The 16,963-nt window shown below is 33.1% G+C and overlaps 2 protein-coding genes and 2 long non-coding RNA genes across 5 annotated transcripts in view; 1 reads left to right on the forward strand and 3 right to left on the reverse strand.

Annotated features, from left to right (window-relative positions):
- Nucleotides 1–486: 486 nt before the first annotated feature.
- Nucleotides 487–4,220, reverse strand: LOC142526235 (uncharacterized). Of its 2 annotated transcripts, XM_075630499.1 has the most exons (7): nucleotides 3,843–4,217; nucleotides 3,554–3,633; nucleotides 2,326–2,386; nucleotides 1,671–1,728; nucleotides 1,516–1,573; nucleotides 955–1,027; nucleotides 487–778 (listed from the first exon to the last, which is right to left on the reverse strand). In XM_075630499.1, the coding sequence occupies exons 1-7, from the start codon at nucleotides 4,149–4,151 to the stop codon at nucleotides 686–688; spliced, it is 732 nt and encodes a 243-aa protein (XP_075486614.1). In that variant the 5' UTR covers nucleotides 4,152–4,217; the 3' UTR covers nucleotides 487–685. The 2 variants fall into 2 exon arrangements, with proteins under 2 accessions (XP_075486614.1, XP_075486615.1); XM_075630500.1 differs by lacking the exon at nucleotides 2,326–2,386 and having other exon boundaries at nucleotides 1,671–1,732; nucleotides 3,843–4,220.
- LOC142526236 (uncharacterized) overlaps nucleotides 4,031–16,963 on the forward strand; it is a 49,082-nt gene continuing 36,149 nt past the window's right edge. The window contains exon 1 of the long non-coding RNA XR_012815210.1: nucleotides 4,031–4,169. This is a non-coding gene — a long non-coding RNA (uncharacterized LOC142526236). The remainder of the gene's footprint in view (nucleotides 4,170–16,963) is intronic.
- On the reverse strand, nucleotides 9,469–9,847 carry LOC142526760 (uncharacterized). The gene is made up of 3 exons (XR_012815346.1): nucleotides 9,749–9,847; nucleotides 9,654–9,669; nucleotides 9,469–9,539 (listed from the first exon to the last, which is right to left on the reverse strand). It is a non-coding gene; the product is annotated as an uncharacterized LOC142526760 (long non-coding RNA).
- Nucleotides 14,282–16,105, reverse strand: LOC142527623 (uncharacterized protein At2g34160-like). The gene is made up of 5 exons (XM_075632466.1): nucleotides 15,894–16,105; nucleotides 15,712–15,760; nucleotides 15,128–15,190; nucleotides 14,914–14,978; nucleotides 14,282–14,629 (listed from the first exon to the last, which is right to left on the reverse strand). The coding sequence occupies exons 1-5, from the start codon at nucleotides 16,014–16,016 to the stop codon at nucleotides 14,513–14,515; spliced, it is 417 nt and encodes a 138-aa protein (XP_075488581.1). The 5' UTR covers nucleotides 16,017–16,105; the 3' UTR covers nucleotides 14,282–14,512.

The raw sequence follows: 16,963 nt of genomic DNA on the forward strand, positions 1-16,963 counted from the left end.
CAGAAGAAGAGAATATATATTGACCTGCTCCACCATTTCAGAATATAAAACTCTAAGACTTCCCCAAGATTTCGTAAACCCGCAATCCAACCAATACACTGGCCCGAATTCACTATCAGATCAATGAGATGACTTCACGGATTAGACAATACAGGCGCGGCATGCCATCTTCCTCGTCATATAGTGCCCATATCTGCTTGGGTTTAAAACATTCTTCTAATTAATCCTGGCCAAAATCAGGGAAGTCAGAATTTGTATCTGTTATTGTAATAGAAACGGATATCTTCAGTTCTGGTTGACGAGTAGTGTCAATTGATCCGTTTATAAGCTTCGGTTTTCTTTGTGGAGTTCAACGCTGCTGCTTCTTCTTATGGTTAATGTAAAAATAATATGGAAAGTCGGGCAGATGGAAGATCATCCAAAATTTGAGAAGTGGTGAGACAAATAATTTTCTATAGTCAGGGGTAGAGCAGAGGAGCAGCAGCAGAAACAAAGAAGAGAGCTGAACGAATTGGTGAAACAAATAGTTTTCTATAGTTTAAAAATCTAAAAAAGGCATTCAAAAATCCAAAAACCGGAATAACACAACAAATATACATAAACGATCAAAATTACTCAATAGTTTCTTAGAAAGCAAAACAAAGTATGGATTCTAAAATCTGTCAATTGAAAGTTTTAAATCAGCTCACAAAAGTGTTAATGAAACCGCAGCAGAGCGAAGCCTAACACCATCGTCATCCCATCTGCTTTGAGGCGCAGTTGCTCCGGCAACAATCGCCTAAAATCATGCACGAAAAGAGGGTGATTTAACAAAAAATATTCACAAACAAGTATTTTAAAATCCCATATGAGAATTCTAGGCGGGAAATAAATTTCACAAAAAACTAGCATGTTTCGTTATTTTTCAGCTTAAAGGAAGAAGGTTGAACTATGGCAAGAAACAAAAAGGGTAACCTTTCCACTATTAACAGCAGCTACTAGCGCAATATGTTGTTCTCCTTTACCAAATTCGTAGAAATAATAGTTCCTGAAATATAATGAAATAAATCATTTTCACCTCATTTTCAAGTTCTTTGCACAATACAAATATCTCCAACTCATTTTGCATTTATCCTAAATAGGCAATTTAACTCTCACCAAATCAAGAAATGGCCTCGATTATATATTCTATACCAACACACTCAAAGATATTCTCAAATTTTAAAGTACCCCACAAACTATTAAAACAACTAAATAATTCAACATACTTCTAAAACATATTTTCAGGAAAGCAATTCCCAGAACATCCAAAAACAATACCAAAATATTAGCTAGATAACCTTTTAGAATGTTTATTGATCATTGTATCCTTAATCATATACTCTACCAAGATGTAAAATGATACTTATTTGGAGGGTGAACCTAGCATTCTAATTACTAAAAGCTACCATTTTGTTCTACATACTTTTTTTCACAAACATGGATAGTTTCACTATTCAACGTTAAACTGATGATAAAATTTGGCAAAAATGCTACCTATAACCTCCGTCTTCCTTAATTTTGATGGTACGGGCGGAGTATAGAGTTGATCCACCTGTAAAACATGATGTAAATAAGTAAATAAATGTTAAGTGACCACCATAAATCAATTCGATAACACGCAAACCTCAAAGGCACACCACAATAATTACCTGGAACAAATATTTTGGCTGCCTCCTTCAGTGAACCTAAATCAGTAACGTCTTTGGCCTGTCTAAATTATAACAATAAGCTTATGATGAGATGGTGAAACACTTGACATATCTTTTTGCCTACGGCTGAAGCGTTCCCAAATTTTATACATTGCAACAAGATGAACACACACACACACACACATACACATACACATACAAATAAATATTCTAATTTTGAAGTTCAATAAGAGAAATTGAGTGCTGCTGAAACCAATCAATAAATTCCAAGTAATTGATTGAATTACACAGAACCCAGCTTAAACGTGAGAAGGGTCTTTAAAAGAGAAGATCAGAAAGTGTTCCATAAAGATTTTCCTCCGCCTATCCTCCTAAAGGGCATGTAGCCAAAAGAACGGATTGACTTTTTAACCCCAGTTTAAAAGATTTTCTTTGGCCTTTCTTCCTAATGGGCACATAGCATAAATTTAAAATATAAATTTTGACCTCGATTGGATTTTCTAGACAGCCACAACCAAAACTGTGTTTTAATTGGCATTATTCTTTAACAATAAATTGGAATAACCAACTATAATATTATGTATGCCACAGATAAAACTAATTTCTGTATCTTATACTTTTGAGAGGTAACACAGAAGGATTTGTAATTACAAACCTCTAAGAAGGTGATCTTTAGTCGATTACATGGGAGGGCAATAACGCTAAGAACTTCAGATCTGTATCACATTTCAACTGTATAAGGATGCATCCTTGCAGGATAATAAAAAAGGACAGAGTATAAATTCCAACACAGAATCCAAATGAAGGCTCAGTTACTAACATAGAAACATGTTCACATGACTGGCAAACAATGAAATCAGCCTTTTAGGACTGTCTGAAATGACTAAGAAGTTGCTTAGTGTCTAAACACAATTGATATAGATTTCTACCGCACAGGACCAGTAAATAGATATAATACGGTTACAATACTAGTAAATTAAGTCTATTTTTCATTTTAAGAGTAACTCCTCTTAAAGAAGTCAAGTTCTCAGCCAAACACCTTAATACTTCTCTGATGAAGAAAAGGGCCAATAGTTTCACTTACCTAAGCTACGTAAGTCACATCACAACAAAGATAAATGACTGATAAATGGAAGGTAGCAAATATAACACAATTTGAGGTTATACAATAGTCAGTCAGGTTAAATCATGAACCTTGTAGCTTCCCACATGATGCACCAACTGCTCTGATATTAAAACTTAATTGCATGACTAGAACAGCATTGCAAGCATATTTTAACATGGAATTTCTAGGAATTTTCATTCTCTGGCTGGACATAGAATTTTCCAAAGATCCTCGACAATTTGATGCTAGAATTTCAGTAAAATATCTCAAATCATCAAAGGCTAAACATATGTCATTAAGACCAAATAACTTGGGTAAATAAGCGAAGCACCAAGGTTCATTGGGAAGGAAATACACCAAGAATCCTTCGTTGTTCCAGTCTTACATATGCCAGTCAAATTATATGCTTATAGTGATGGGATTTTTGGATTTAAACAAGAAGACTTTTCAAATTCGAGAATATATGAAAAATGAGGAAAAAACGGAAATTTTCACAATGAAATAACAAATAAAAAACCCTGCATACTGATCATTGCTAGAATAGGCAAAGTTGCATGCAAGATGGAATACTTTTTTGCATCTTGGCACCACAAACTGTTGTCCAATTCCGAATTACAGTTAGCTGACACTGTGACACCGGGCTTTGGCTGATATCGATAAACAATATTGTACTCAATAAAGTCATTTATCACAGTCTTATCCTTGAACTATTCAGTCCTGAATCTTGTTGATATGATTCTTTTAAGTTAGAGGCAGAATGATTAGGGAGAGGTTTTACCCATCGGCAGTTGCAAAACGTGCAGCAAATGTCTTTGGCTTAGCTTTGTCACCATAAAGAGACAACCCAGCATTGTAATCCTAAAAAGGTTGAGAGAACAATTTAGCCAATCGCAAGCTCAAAAGACAGTCGCTAGTAAGCAATAATTCAGTATAATTGGGAGTAAAATGACCATAGATTGCATTTGGATTGATGAAAATACAACCATCGTGTTCCACCATACCATAATGACATATTCCTTGATCATTCATCTCCTACCCAAAAAAGAGAAGGAAAAACAAAGAAATACCTCAGGTTCCATGATGTCCTCAAATGCAGGCGGGACACGAATGGAAAATCCATCGCCGTAGAACTGGAACCAAGACTTCGTGCTAGAAATCCCAGAAAGAAAAGATTTTGACGGTGGCGTTCCAGCAGATGAAGCAGAAGATATCATCACAAGGGAAGATATAGAAGAAGCCAAAGTGAAAAGTCTTCTCGGAACAAGATTCACACCATTTGTAGGCTCCAAGAAAAAGGGTAACGTCGAGTTTATGTCGGATTTTGGCACCGTTGGTTGGCTTCCATAAAGACACATTGGGGTTTTAGAAATGGCCATGGCAGGGAATGAAAGAAAGTGGATAGGATGGATTCATTGCTGCAAATTTACATTTAGTCATTTTTACCCTTTTTTTTTTGCACCGAACATCGAATATTTACGTTTAAATAGGTATCTTCAACCTTATTTTTTTGTATAAAAGTTGTAAAAAAACCTCTTGCACTACCCATAAATCTGATATATTGATAATATCTACGTTTAAATAGGTATATTAAACCTTATTTTTTTGTATAAAAGTTGTAAAAAAAACCTCTTGCACTACCCATAAATCTGATGAGTTAAAATATTTTGATAATATCTCATGAACTAGTGATAAAAATGATTATCGAAAAATAGTTAGAAAGAAAACTCAATTGACTACAAATTATATTTTAGGTCGTCTAGTTCAGAAGTTATCTGTACTAATCGAACATTGTCGGTTGTTGTATCTGTGTCATCTAGCTCGATCATGCAACGTAGAATTAGCATAGATAACTTTTAAATTAGTCTAGTCGTCTGAAATGTGACTTATAACAAATTAAGTTTTCTTTGTCATTGTTTTGTCCGTTTGTCATTTTGATAATTGGTCTATGAGATATCATCAAAATGCTTCAACTCGCTAGATTTTCAGCTGATACATAATGTGTTTGTGTAATTTTTATAAAAGATTAAAGTTTAAGATGCCTATTTAATTTTCAAATGTGAGATGTGTGATTTTTCGATATTTCACAATTTGATGTTAAAAAAAACTTCTTTTTTAACACTTCACTATTTTATTATTCTTTTTTCCTAATTTTCTTACAAAAATAATTTTATAGTACAAAATAGTAATCGGCCACAATTATCAGTTATCACAATTGTTGCACGTGATTAAGGTAAGATGGATTAACCTTATTACCACAAAAAAGAAGAAGAGAATACTATGAGGCTAAAATCCGGCCTTGTAATAGTTAACGAGATCTATATTATAGGCAAAATTTAATTTAAGAAATGGATTCGAAGATGTAAATAGCACTTTTTGGAATTGAATCAAGGATATCAATTATTATTTTCAGTTCAGAATTGGCTAAAAACAAACATTGGTAAGAGTTATAGGACCAAGTTTTTTATATACATTTAACTACATAAAATATTTAAATTAATAATAAATAACTAGTTACGAAATTAATTTTTGATGCTCGTTAGAAAAATATCTAACATTCATGTGACCGAGTAAAAATGGCTATGATATGTGTGGGTATTTTACCGGGTCGGGTCATGAGAATGATGAGAGATGAGAGCACAACAAGATGTGTCCAAACCGAAGGTTTTTCTCCTGAGAAAACTGGTGTTGTCATGCAAATACGAAGATAACCATGTGAATGGGCCGTCAGAGGGATGTCCGACGTGGCCACTCCGATGCTAAAGTCAGTAGGTGAATGGAGAAAAAGTCATGTAACAAAGAGAAATGCTATATAAATGGTGTATATGCTAGTAAAAAAATGATGTGGGCAAGATATATGTGAATGAAATTAAATTCTAGTAAATTCTAATTTATTTTGTTTATTGATTTAAATTAAATTTAATAAATATAAATTATAATTATAAATATTTAATTATCTATCAAATTATTTTAAAAATATTTATAATTATTTTAAAAAAACAATAATATTGTAATTATTACTAAATTTTATTTGACATTAACATTCAAATATTATTGTTATTTTAAATATTAAAGTAAATGCATATTTACAAATTTATTTCTAATAAATATATTTAAATTGATTTTAATAAATGTAAATTATAATTATAAATATTTATTTATCTATCCAATTATTTTAAGAATATATATTTAATTAGTATTTGGGGCATTTTGGTCATTACAATAAAATTTACAAAATTAATCCATTATTTTAAAATCATACCAAACATCATGTTATTTATCTCTCCATACTATTAATCAATATCTTTCATTTTTTAATCATTTTAATTACTAATAATTTACTTATCCCATCACACATACCAAACGGAGCCTAATGTTTAAACAAACATGGTGTTTATAGAAAGTCAATGATGACCTTGTTTTCAGTATCTACTTACTAATTATGGCAAGATGATTACTCATATCCTGCTTGTCTGACACGTCAAACTGTCCCTTTCGCCTTGTCAAATCCATATGATTTTGACAGTAATGATTACCGAAATAATGTATCACATACTTGTGCACTCGAGTTCGGTGCTATTATCGAAGTAACCCGGGTGGAAAGCCATCACCCGAGAACTCGTTTGGAAGCCCGGGGAGATGATATCTCGGACATACATTTGTCCGAATGATATCGGACAGGTCCAAAACTTTTAATAACCTGATCCACGAGCCGGGATCATCCAGAACCCACGACCCGAGCCTCCCGGGGTATCAAACATAAAACACAAGGAGTTCTCACACCAAAAAGCAATTCCCCGAGCATGCTTCGTATTATAGCCGCTAGAAATATTGATTCTGCTCAAAAGCAGAAGATTAGCATATCCCATAAACTATCAAAATTTCCACCTGCATCGATGTTCTTTGTTGTACTTTAAATATGAGAAAATATTGCATACTTCAAGATATCTTTGCAATAAAAAGACACAGAGGATCTGTACGTTAATTATCCTAATATGTTGAATGTATTGCAAACAAATACTTATCCTTATTCTCCTGCAAGAATTACATGCATTTCTCATATATAATTGAATTGTTATAATACAAAATGTTCGTGTATAAATATTAAACGTGTACACATGCAATGTGATGATTAGGAATTCTCTACCACCATCTAAGAGAGCAGAGAACTTCTCACGTCTTCGGATTACAACTTTTGCCTGCGTCTATTACCGTTGTTGCGTCCATCCCACCACGTAGGAACAATGAACAATTAGCACTCAGGTTTCATGTCAATCTGATAAAACTTTATTTCTCTTGGGCTTTCCCACAAACTGCATGCCCTTGAACTCCACTAATGCCCTAAATTAATTAGTCTTAAGATGTTTTGTTTTATATTTCGGAGGTGAGTGACCAGCTCTCATTAACAGAGTTTGAAGTAAGCTCCTGGGATCTGTTCCATCTTTTGTAAATCTTTCGTGATCACTAGACTCGCGAGGCTTCTTACTTTCACGACGGAAAACAGATCTTTCTTTGCATTGATCACCGGAAACCAGCTCCTGTATAGCAAGTATTAGGTGCTTTCCTTCTTTATTGATGTCCAAGCAAGGATCTTGACGCTGCATTTTTCCAGATTTATAGAGCAAGAATGAAAAGCCATCAATCCAATATAGCATTTTTTATTAGGATTGTAAATGCATAATCAACTACCAGCTAAAATAAAATAAAGTCAGAGAGTTCATAAAACTAACGAAACATTAAGTGTACTCGAAGCTTTTGTCTTGTAAGGAATCAAAGACGTCCATGCATACAAAAGTACCATTCAAAGTTTTACCTTCCAGGTTTATTAGTAGTAAGGATACAAGCATACCATCCAAATACCGTCTCTTCCTTCGGTACTCTGCAACTCTGGACTTTGGAGTCATAGTATACGACACCTCTCAGTCGTGCATCAATGTGAGGACTTTCAATAAGATGGTTAACATTTATTCCCTAATATCCGTGTAGACGACCCCGCAACTAGCGGGAATGTGCTACGATGATGATATATAAAATTTAGATGTTATAAATTAAAGCTCACTAAATTAATTTCACGGATTAAATCTGAGAACAAAAACTCAAAAAAAAAAAAAAATCATCGAGCTTTAATTCAGTAGATTAGATTTACAACCTTTGTTGGAAAAAGGTGTTATTTTGCAACCGTATTTATGAAATTAGTATTCCTCTAATGACAATAGATAACTAAGTCTTGGGACATACAGCGTAGAGAAAAACCTGGCCATCATCCATTGTCTTGAAAGACATTGATGTTTCTCTATGCTGCACATAAAGAAGAAATAATGGATCCACTTGACTGTATTTAGTTGCTTAACTTCAATAAAAGTGAAATATTATACCCACCACAACAGAAGCGATTCCAGGGAATAGACCGGAGCATATTACAGCACGAACCAAAGACTGGTTGTGATTTAATCTGTTATTTATTGATCCATCCACGTCAAGCAACTGAGCGTCTTTCAAAACATAGGTACGAACAAGAGCCATGTGATCACTATAGTCCTTAGCAGAGAACATAGACTTGGCAGAGCCTGCTAACCGCGTTAAAGAAAGTGAAGTAAACAATGTCATAAATCTTCCCATAAAGATTCAAGGCCCCATCATCAAAAAAAGCAAGATAATGTAAGTAAAAACAATCTCAAGCACGGAAATAACAGATGCTTATTCAGATGGTGACATGGTTAGATTCAGGAATATTTTGGGAGGGAACCTGATAGAAAAGAAAAGCCTCAAAATTGGCTACTTGGATGTCCAGGTTCATGTATAGGGTGCATGTATTGTGGAAAAGAATTTTTATGCATGGATATTTATCAGACAATGTTATGGAAACTATCTCCTTGATGAGACAACTAAAGTGTTTGGCAAGTCAAAACCAAAATATAAGACCACAGTGTAGCACATAAAACAACACAGAAATACCTTTGTTAACAGTCATAGCTTTTTTTACATAGTAGCTTCTAAGCAACTTGGGCCATTGTCGAGTACACAACAAAAACAGAACATTTTACTCGGTATAATTCACAAAACTAGGGAATTCACAAGATGTAGGAAAAACGGAAGTCAGATAAACACAAGAATTATCTTAAGTTCACTCTCTACATTTGAAGATGAATAACAATGAGCAAAAGAAATCAGATTCACCTCCTTGTAATAGTAACTCCTCTTGCCAGGGATATCATATTTGAGCAATATTTTTATGCATATGCTTGTTGTTGTTATACAGCCTCAGAAGTGTGAAGGCTCACTAGTGATTACTGTATCAGCACCCAAATGGAACATCTAGGTTTAGGTAATGAGGATGTTGAAGTGAGAGAGAGAAGTCAAAATCGAAAAAAAAAAATGGAACTGCTATTGACTGAGAAGACATGCACAACACTCATGAACTATAATGCTAATGCTAGGGTAAGACAATGAACATCAAATATATTAGTGATATATACAAACAGCAAATAAAGTTTTCTATTGCGTAATACAAATACAATAGTATATAACAAGCATGAGAAATCATGTTAGTAGATTGTATTATACTGGCTTAGTGTTCCGGTTTTGTGAAAGCTATGTCAGAATTGAAATCAACTTCAAGGACACAAACATAAATTTTTATACATCTAAGAGACGTGGATATTATTTTTCAAATATTTACTGAAAATATTTTCTTACCTCTCTTCAAGGGCGCTTATCATACAAATCTGGTCTGTAGTTAGGAAGAGGAACCTTGCTTGCAACTACCACTTTACCATACAGTTCACTGCAGAGGGCAATTCACATTAAGTCAGAAATGTCTCCCCACTAACGCATCCAGACAAATGTAACTCACCCTTGGGAACCTTGCTTGCAACTACCACTTTACCATACAGTTCACTGGAGAGGGCAATTCACATTAAGTCAGAATTGTCTCCCCACTAACGCATCCAGACAAATGTAACTCACCCTTGCATACCAGTAAAGCCCCATGTGTTTAGCAAGTCCGGATATTTGTTCAAAGTATCTCCTGTCTCTTTTATCTCTAGATACAACTTCTTGATCCTTACCATTACATAACAGCATGCTCAGCTTCCATTTCCCCTCATCAATGTGACCGGATATTTGTTCTAAGTATCTCCTGTCTCTTTTATCTCTAGATACAACTTCTTGATCCTTATCATTACATAACAGCATGCTCAGCTTCCATTTCCCCTCATCAATGTTCACCACTGATGATGACGCCTACATTCAAACACTTTCATGTTTACACTTCAACTTTGGATAGATATCCTCATTTTTACAATGCAACTAATGCTATTATTTTGTAGATGCCAGAAAAGACAAAAGAACAAATTTAAGCAGGTATGACTTGTATTTATTAGTTAAATAATTTAATTTAAAACAACAATGTTAAATGATTTAATACATTATTATGCGTGTCAACCATTTCTATTTGTGATTGTTTATTTAACGTAAGGACTTCTCAAAAATATCATCGCAGTGCAACTATTTCCGCAATTTACTAGTACTCTCATATTCTTAGTTAAATATCCAAGTGCTCGAGATTCGAATTAGGTAAATTAATTACTCTAACCCATCTCAAAAGCTATTTTTAAAATAACATTCTTTGTTTCAATAATATAGCCTTGAACAGATTATTATTCCTAAAATTGTTATATATAAATGCAAAATACTAACCAGAGAGAATACAAAGCAAAATCAAGCAAAACAAGCCAATTCAATATATAAAATGAGGTACATGAATGACAAATTTATAGGTACAAGAAATCATTAGATAAGGTAATTATGATATCAAAAGGAATTAATATGATTACGATTCTCTACCATCCCCAAAAGATATGAGTACCCAACCTTTGATTATCTTGACATCCATAATATTGCAACATTCCCCCTTGGATGTCCTTCGATGAGTATGTCTCGTTAAAACCTTACCAGAAAAACCCAATAAGATAAAACCTGGTGAAGAAAAAATAGTATAGCATTCTTCGTGGGTGTTAAATGTCTCGTTAAAAATCTTGTCATGAAAATCACGTGGGAAAATCACGGGCAAAGGAAAATAGTACGATTTGGATTAACTCCCCCTATTGCAAATATCACTTGACATCTTTAAGCCGCCGCATCCCAATCTTGTATACCAGTTTCTCAAAAGTTGATCTGGGCAATGATCCAGTGAAAAGATCGGCCAGATTATCACTCGAACGAATTTGTTGAATTTCTACAAATTATGAGTGAAAAAGAACTTTGGGGATATATGCTTCGTTCTATCACATTTGATGTATCCATTCTTTAGCTGCACGATATATGTCGCGTTGTCTTCGTAGATAATTGTCGCTGCTTGTTCACTTGAAGACAAGCCACATTTCTCTTTTATGTGATGAACACCGATCTCAACCAGAAACATTTTCGACTAGCTTCATGGATTGCAAAAATTTCCGCGTGATTAGATGAAGTGGCGGCAATAGTTTGTTTTGTAGATTTCCAAGATATAGTTGTTCCACCATAAGTAAATAGATATCCAATTTGTGATCTTCCTTTGTGTGGACCAAATAGATAGCTAGTATTTGCATAACCAATCAATTGCAAATCACAGCTATTACAGTAAAATAAACCCAAATCATGGGTGCCTTGAAGATATTTAAATATATGTTTAACTCCATTCCAATGCATTCGTGTTGGGTAAGAACTATATATCGCCAATAAATTTACAGCAAATGTTATGTCCGGTCTTGTGCTATTTGGTAGATACATCAATGCACCAATTGCACTAAGATATGGTACTTCTGGACCAAGCAGTTCTTCTTGCTTCTCACGAACAAATAATCGCTAAGTCGCTTTGAAATGTCTACCGTTTTAAAAATAGAGAAATATATATATATATATATATATATATATATATCTTAAACATGAACCAATCAAAATCTTAAAAATCATCAACGTAGGAAAATATTCATCTCCACTCAATCTCATAAATTATAATGCGGAAAATATGCGGTCCTCGGGTCGTGTCACCGCACCAGGTCTGCCTACTCAGAGTTCGGCACCTCTAGTCCCCTCATCATTAAGCCTACCTGCATCACACACGCCTAGTGAGTTTAAATACTCAACGTACCTATACCAGGAATAACAAGTACATATAAATGGCACACAGCAGTGAAAAATACAATACTCAACATATCTTTCATGAACTTTAAAATCTTAATTTAAACGTGTCATATGAAATTGTGACGTGTCAAAACAGTTCATCGTTCATCATTTTTTTTAATCATCGTTCATCATTCATCATTAATCATTCATCGTTCATCGTTCATCATTTATCATTTATCATTCATCATTGGTGAATTTAGTTCATTAGAGGTGACTATCGTACATCATCATTTATGATGGATCCATAGAACCACGGTACCCGGCGGCTGTCGGACATTAGTGACATGATTAACCATCCACTGTGCCTAGACCTCATCATCAGCATTTACATATATGTCTTAAACATTTACATATACTTCGATAGCCACAACTAATTTCCGTCATTCAAAATCATTATCATTTTCATCACTTATAAAAAAAGTCATGCACATATGCAATTTTTTTTAAATTCAAGCAGACAACTTATATTTTCATAAAATCTTAAAAATCGTGAATCATGATGCATGAACATTTAAAAGATAGTAATCTGTGCTTAGGGTGCTGCCAAGACCAAAATCTCACAACGGATGCAAAATGACCATTTTGCCCCTAGAACCCAAAAATTATCGTTTTGCCCCTAGACGTAAAATTCCACGTTTTTGACATTTTCTTAATTCAATTGACTCTAACATGTCCCAAATAATTATTTAAGCCTACAAGGAATATTTTTTTTGTAACGACCATGGGCTCCCTCGGAGGCCTTGTCCCATCTTGGGTTCCCAATGGGGCCTTTTCTCTCACGGGCTTTTCCATGCGTCATTACTCATAGAACTTCTCCAGCCCAGGCACTGGAGCTTTTACCTTCCCAGGATTAGAACTCAAGACCTCCTGAACTTATATAGGTTTTGGCAGCAATCCTGGTACCAGATTGGGATAGCCCATGGTCGTTCCAGAGCCTTCAATAATGCTTGTACTACCAGATTGTGTCAACACTACTTTTTCTCATTTTCAAATATGAGTAGTATTGATTTCTTTTAAATATGGAATGCGTTATCGCACTATCAATAATATATAAATCTTCATCATTGACTTCATGTCCAAAATCCATATTCTATTAAAAATAATAAAATTAATAAGAATAAATTATTTTATTCATAACAAAATGAAATAACAATTTTTATTCATCATAATTAAAGGTAAACCAAATCAAAATAACACGAGCATTATAATAAAATCACATCCTAAACAAATAATCTAAATAAGTCATAAATACGATATTACCAAATAAATATTCAATAATTTTGCACGCTTCCATCTCAAATCAAATGATCGATTCTCCCTTCCGGATCTTCAAAGAAATCAGAAATATCAAAATGTGCTGGAAGAGGTGGGACTTGATTTGAATCTTCACCTTGATGAATAAAATTAGTCTCAACATTCTTTGTTTACTCTTTTGATGCTTGATAGAGATCAACAAGGTATTTGGGCGTACGACAAGTATGATACCAGTGCCCTTTTACTCCACACCTATAACACTAATTTTCTGATTTCATTGGATTATTATTTCGACCACTTTCATCTTTGGGTCATTACCCCAATTTTGGTAGTTTGTACTCTTTCGATTGCTTTGATTATATCGATCATTGTAGTTACGAGCTTTCCACGCCCACGACCATATGGACGAAAATGTCCTCCACGTCTCCCACGACCACGTCCATGACCATGACCATATTCGGTCTTATTTTGTTTTCCCTTTTCATCATGCATTGCCATATTCACTTTAGGGAAAGGCTTGGCACCACTGGGACGGATTTCATGACTTTTCATCGATAACTCATTATTTTGCTTAGCCACAAGCAAACATGAAATCAATTCAGAATATTTTTTGAAACTTTCTTTCTCGATATTGCTGCTGCAGGAGCACATTAGAGGCATGAAAAGTAGAGTATGATTTATATGTTTGAGAAATTTATTTTATCATTCTTAATTTGTTATGAATGAAGTTATTTATAAATCCGTACAACAATAATTTATATTAACAATATTTTTTTAAAAAAAATATAGAATTTAGTATGAATTAGTGTATAATTACACAATAAATTTGGTCAACTTAACATATTTAGAATAATAATTTAATTAACAAACTTATTTTAAGGTCAAATTTGATTATGGGGTTCTATTTTAAAAAAGCCATCGTTTTATTATTCAAAATTTGCATATATTAGCTATGTGATTCGAGTTGAAAATTATATATTATAAAAAAGGCCTAAACTAACAACCTTACAACATCAGATAAAACAATATAACAGTTCATATGTACCTTCTTATTTCAATTTGTATTGATATTAATAGAGTAAATCAAATACGAACAAGAAAAATGATATAAATCCACTTATATCATTGTCCACACACACTGAACCTGATACAAATACAACATTCAAATACAAAATCTATGTGTGTAATGACGACAACTCGAGCGCGCAACGGTTGCTTTAATTTAACTTGATACAAATCACAAATCTATAAAAATGAGAATGGAAGTAACAATGGCAATGAACATACGAAGGAGCCATGAATGCTGTTTTAAACATCGATTCTATTGTTGATTTTCAGTCATTTTCCCATCTGCACTTTGATGCTGCGGCGGAGGCGTTGCATGGCTTGCATTCATTAGCGACTCAAAGTTTTCAGACTTCTCCAGCACAATTTCAATCTGAGCAAATATTAAACGTAAATAAGCCGATGAGAAAAATGTTAGTTCTCCCTGAAGTCTTAAATGTTTAGGCGTCATTCGGTTAATAAGAAGAGATGATGAAAGAATATAATATATGAATGATAAATCAATATATATATATAGATAACATGTATATTTGCACCGAAACGTTAGATGAAATAATAATATATGATCATTTAACGTCGTTTTTTCGCACCGAACTATGTGTTTCTCATCAATTGTTATGATAAATAAAATATAAATAGCGCGCTTTCGTCGCTTACCCTGGCTTTGTGAACAACGCGGCCCTTGGTTTCGTCTTTCATATCCACGGTTGACGTCAAAATACCTACAACAATTATTAATGATTTTTATCATTTTGAATTTGTGTAATTTTACCTTACTGTAATTTGATTTTTTTATTATTTTTCATTTCGAGAATTTAGAAAATTAATATTGTTTGAATTAAAAGCATTCAAGAACTAATATAATGCTTACTCTTCTCCTTCGCAAATCCATTATTCTTCAGAATCTCAGCTATAGTGACTACTGTTGTGATTGCTGTAAACGTCATAACAGCAAATTAAAATATTACTAATTTGAGACATAAATAGTTCTATTAAATCCAATTTTTTCTGGAAAAAAACAAATATTGTTTTCTGGAAAAAAAGAAAATAATTTATATGCAATACATTTCTGTTTTACTTTGTATATCCAAATCAGTTTTAATTTTTACAATTCCTCTAAAAGTGATTGGTGTCACAATGTAAAAATAATAAATATTTTTTTATTCCAGAAATCAATCCAACAAACTCCCGCAAAATCGATGTTATAAATTTTCTCGTTTTCATCCATTAAATAATATTTAATTAATGGAAAAGTCTGTTTTAAATGCTCAAGTTGTAAATAGTTGTTTACCAAGATCTGATCACGAATTAGTAAACGGTAAAAAGAATAATAAAAAATCCCAAATTTTAAAATGACGCATTGAAAGGGTTCAGAAAGAAAGATATTTGATTTTTTTCCATCAAAATTTAACATGATTAATTAAGAGCCAAAAAAGTGAGATTATGTATTGTTACCCATGCCCAAAGCTGAAAGCTCAATCTCATCGTTCTGTTGTAAGTACCTCTGCATAAAAGAAAAACAGCAAATAATATTAATTTTATTAAAAATTAAACATCCAATAAATTAAAACTATAGCCTTGGCCATGGCAGCATAATCATATATTAATGGAGTATTTTAAGAAATAAAGTAAACTACCTTTGCAAGATTGACGTAGAAAAACAATGGTTTCTTTGTATTGGAGACTTGGATTCTGTTCTTCTTCAAGTTCTCATTTTTAACTTGTTTCAACACTGGCGCAGTCGGTGCCTCGGATGTCATTTTTCTACCCCGAGTTAGCAAGTTTAATTTATTTATCTTAATGATCTTCTCGCTAGGTTTTCACTGATTCTTACTAATTAAGTTGCTTCTATTTGGCTATGTATAGTACGGGAAAAGTGGAGATATTATAGAGAACTAATGGAAGCCCATAATAACACTATTTTGACCATGTAACTCAAATGTTAAAAGAATGAGAGGACGAGAATAAATCTCTAGCTTTTTTACATCCACACACACATATATATATATATATATACATGTACACATGCGCGCATCATGTGTACATATACATATATAAGTGCGTGTGCGTGTGCGTGTGAGCACAAACACATATATATATACACACACGCGCGTGTGTGCGCACATGTATACATGCAGTCATCATGTGTACATATACATATATAAGTGCATGTGTGTGCGTATATATGTGTGTGTGTGTTGCATTAACTATAAGTAGGAAATTGACCGGATAACATTATTTAATTTGAATTTAAGAAAAAAATGTTTTTTTTTAATACCAAAAGTATTTCTTTTTTCATGAGTTGGTCTATGTCATAGATCCGTGAGACGATCATCGCAAAGATACCAAATCTTTTAAAAACACCTAAACTCATATCCGACTTGATTTATAACTAAAATTTAACGAGTTTGACCTATTAAATCTATCTAACAATTATAATAATAATAATTTTCCATATTTTTTTATTTTAAACTAAAAATTAGATTTAAAAGGTTTAAATTGAAATTAACTAGTGGCTAACTCTTGTTTTATCACTATATTTTTCAAAAAACGTTTATTTTCTGTCAAATATAGTAAAAGAAGTTGATATTTTTTAAATAAAGTAGGCTAAAATAAATTTTTTTTTGAGAAATTCATTGTAAAAAAAATATTTAAATATCTGTCAACAAAAAATACAGCAGAAAATATCTCTATGTATGTTAGGTAC

This window comes from Primulina tabacum, chromosome 15 (genome assembly GCF_025594145.1).
Source record: "Primulina tabacum isolate GXHZ01 chromosome 15, ASM2559414v2, whole genome shotgun sequence".
Classification (NCBI taxonomy): Eukaryota; Viridiplantae; Streptophyta; class Magnoliopsida; order Lamiales; family Gesneriaceae; genus Primulina; species Primulina tabacum.

Excerpts from the sequence above, each read along its gene's own strand:
- LOC142526235 (XM_075630499.1), bottom strand. The coding sequence starts at position 4,151 with ATGGCCATTTCTAAAACCCCAATGTGTCTTTATGGAAGCCAACCAACG. Across the intron at positions 3,634-3,842 it reads AGGACATCATGGAACCTGAG|GATTACAATGCTGGGTTGTC; the intron begins GTATTTCTTTGT and ends CAACCTTTTTAG. Across the intron at positions 2,387-3,553 it reads CGTTTTGCAACTGCCGATGG|ATCTGAAGTTCTTAGCGTTA; the intron begins GTAAAACCTCTC and ends AATGTGATACAG.
- LOC142527623 (XM_075632466.1), bottom strand. The coding sequence starts at position 16,016 with ATGACATCCGAGGCACCGACTGCGCCAGTGTTGAAACAAGTTAAAAAT. Across the intron at positions 15,191-15,711 it reads GCTTTCAGCTTTGGGCATGG|CAATCACAACAGTAGTCACT; the intron begins GTAACAATACAT and ends TGACGTTTACAG. Across the intron at positions 14,630-14,913 it reads GCGTTGTTCACAAAGCCAGG|ATTGAAATTGTGCTGGAGAA; the intron begins GTAAGCGACGAA and ends ATATTTGCTCAG.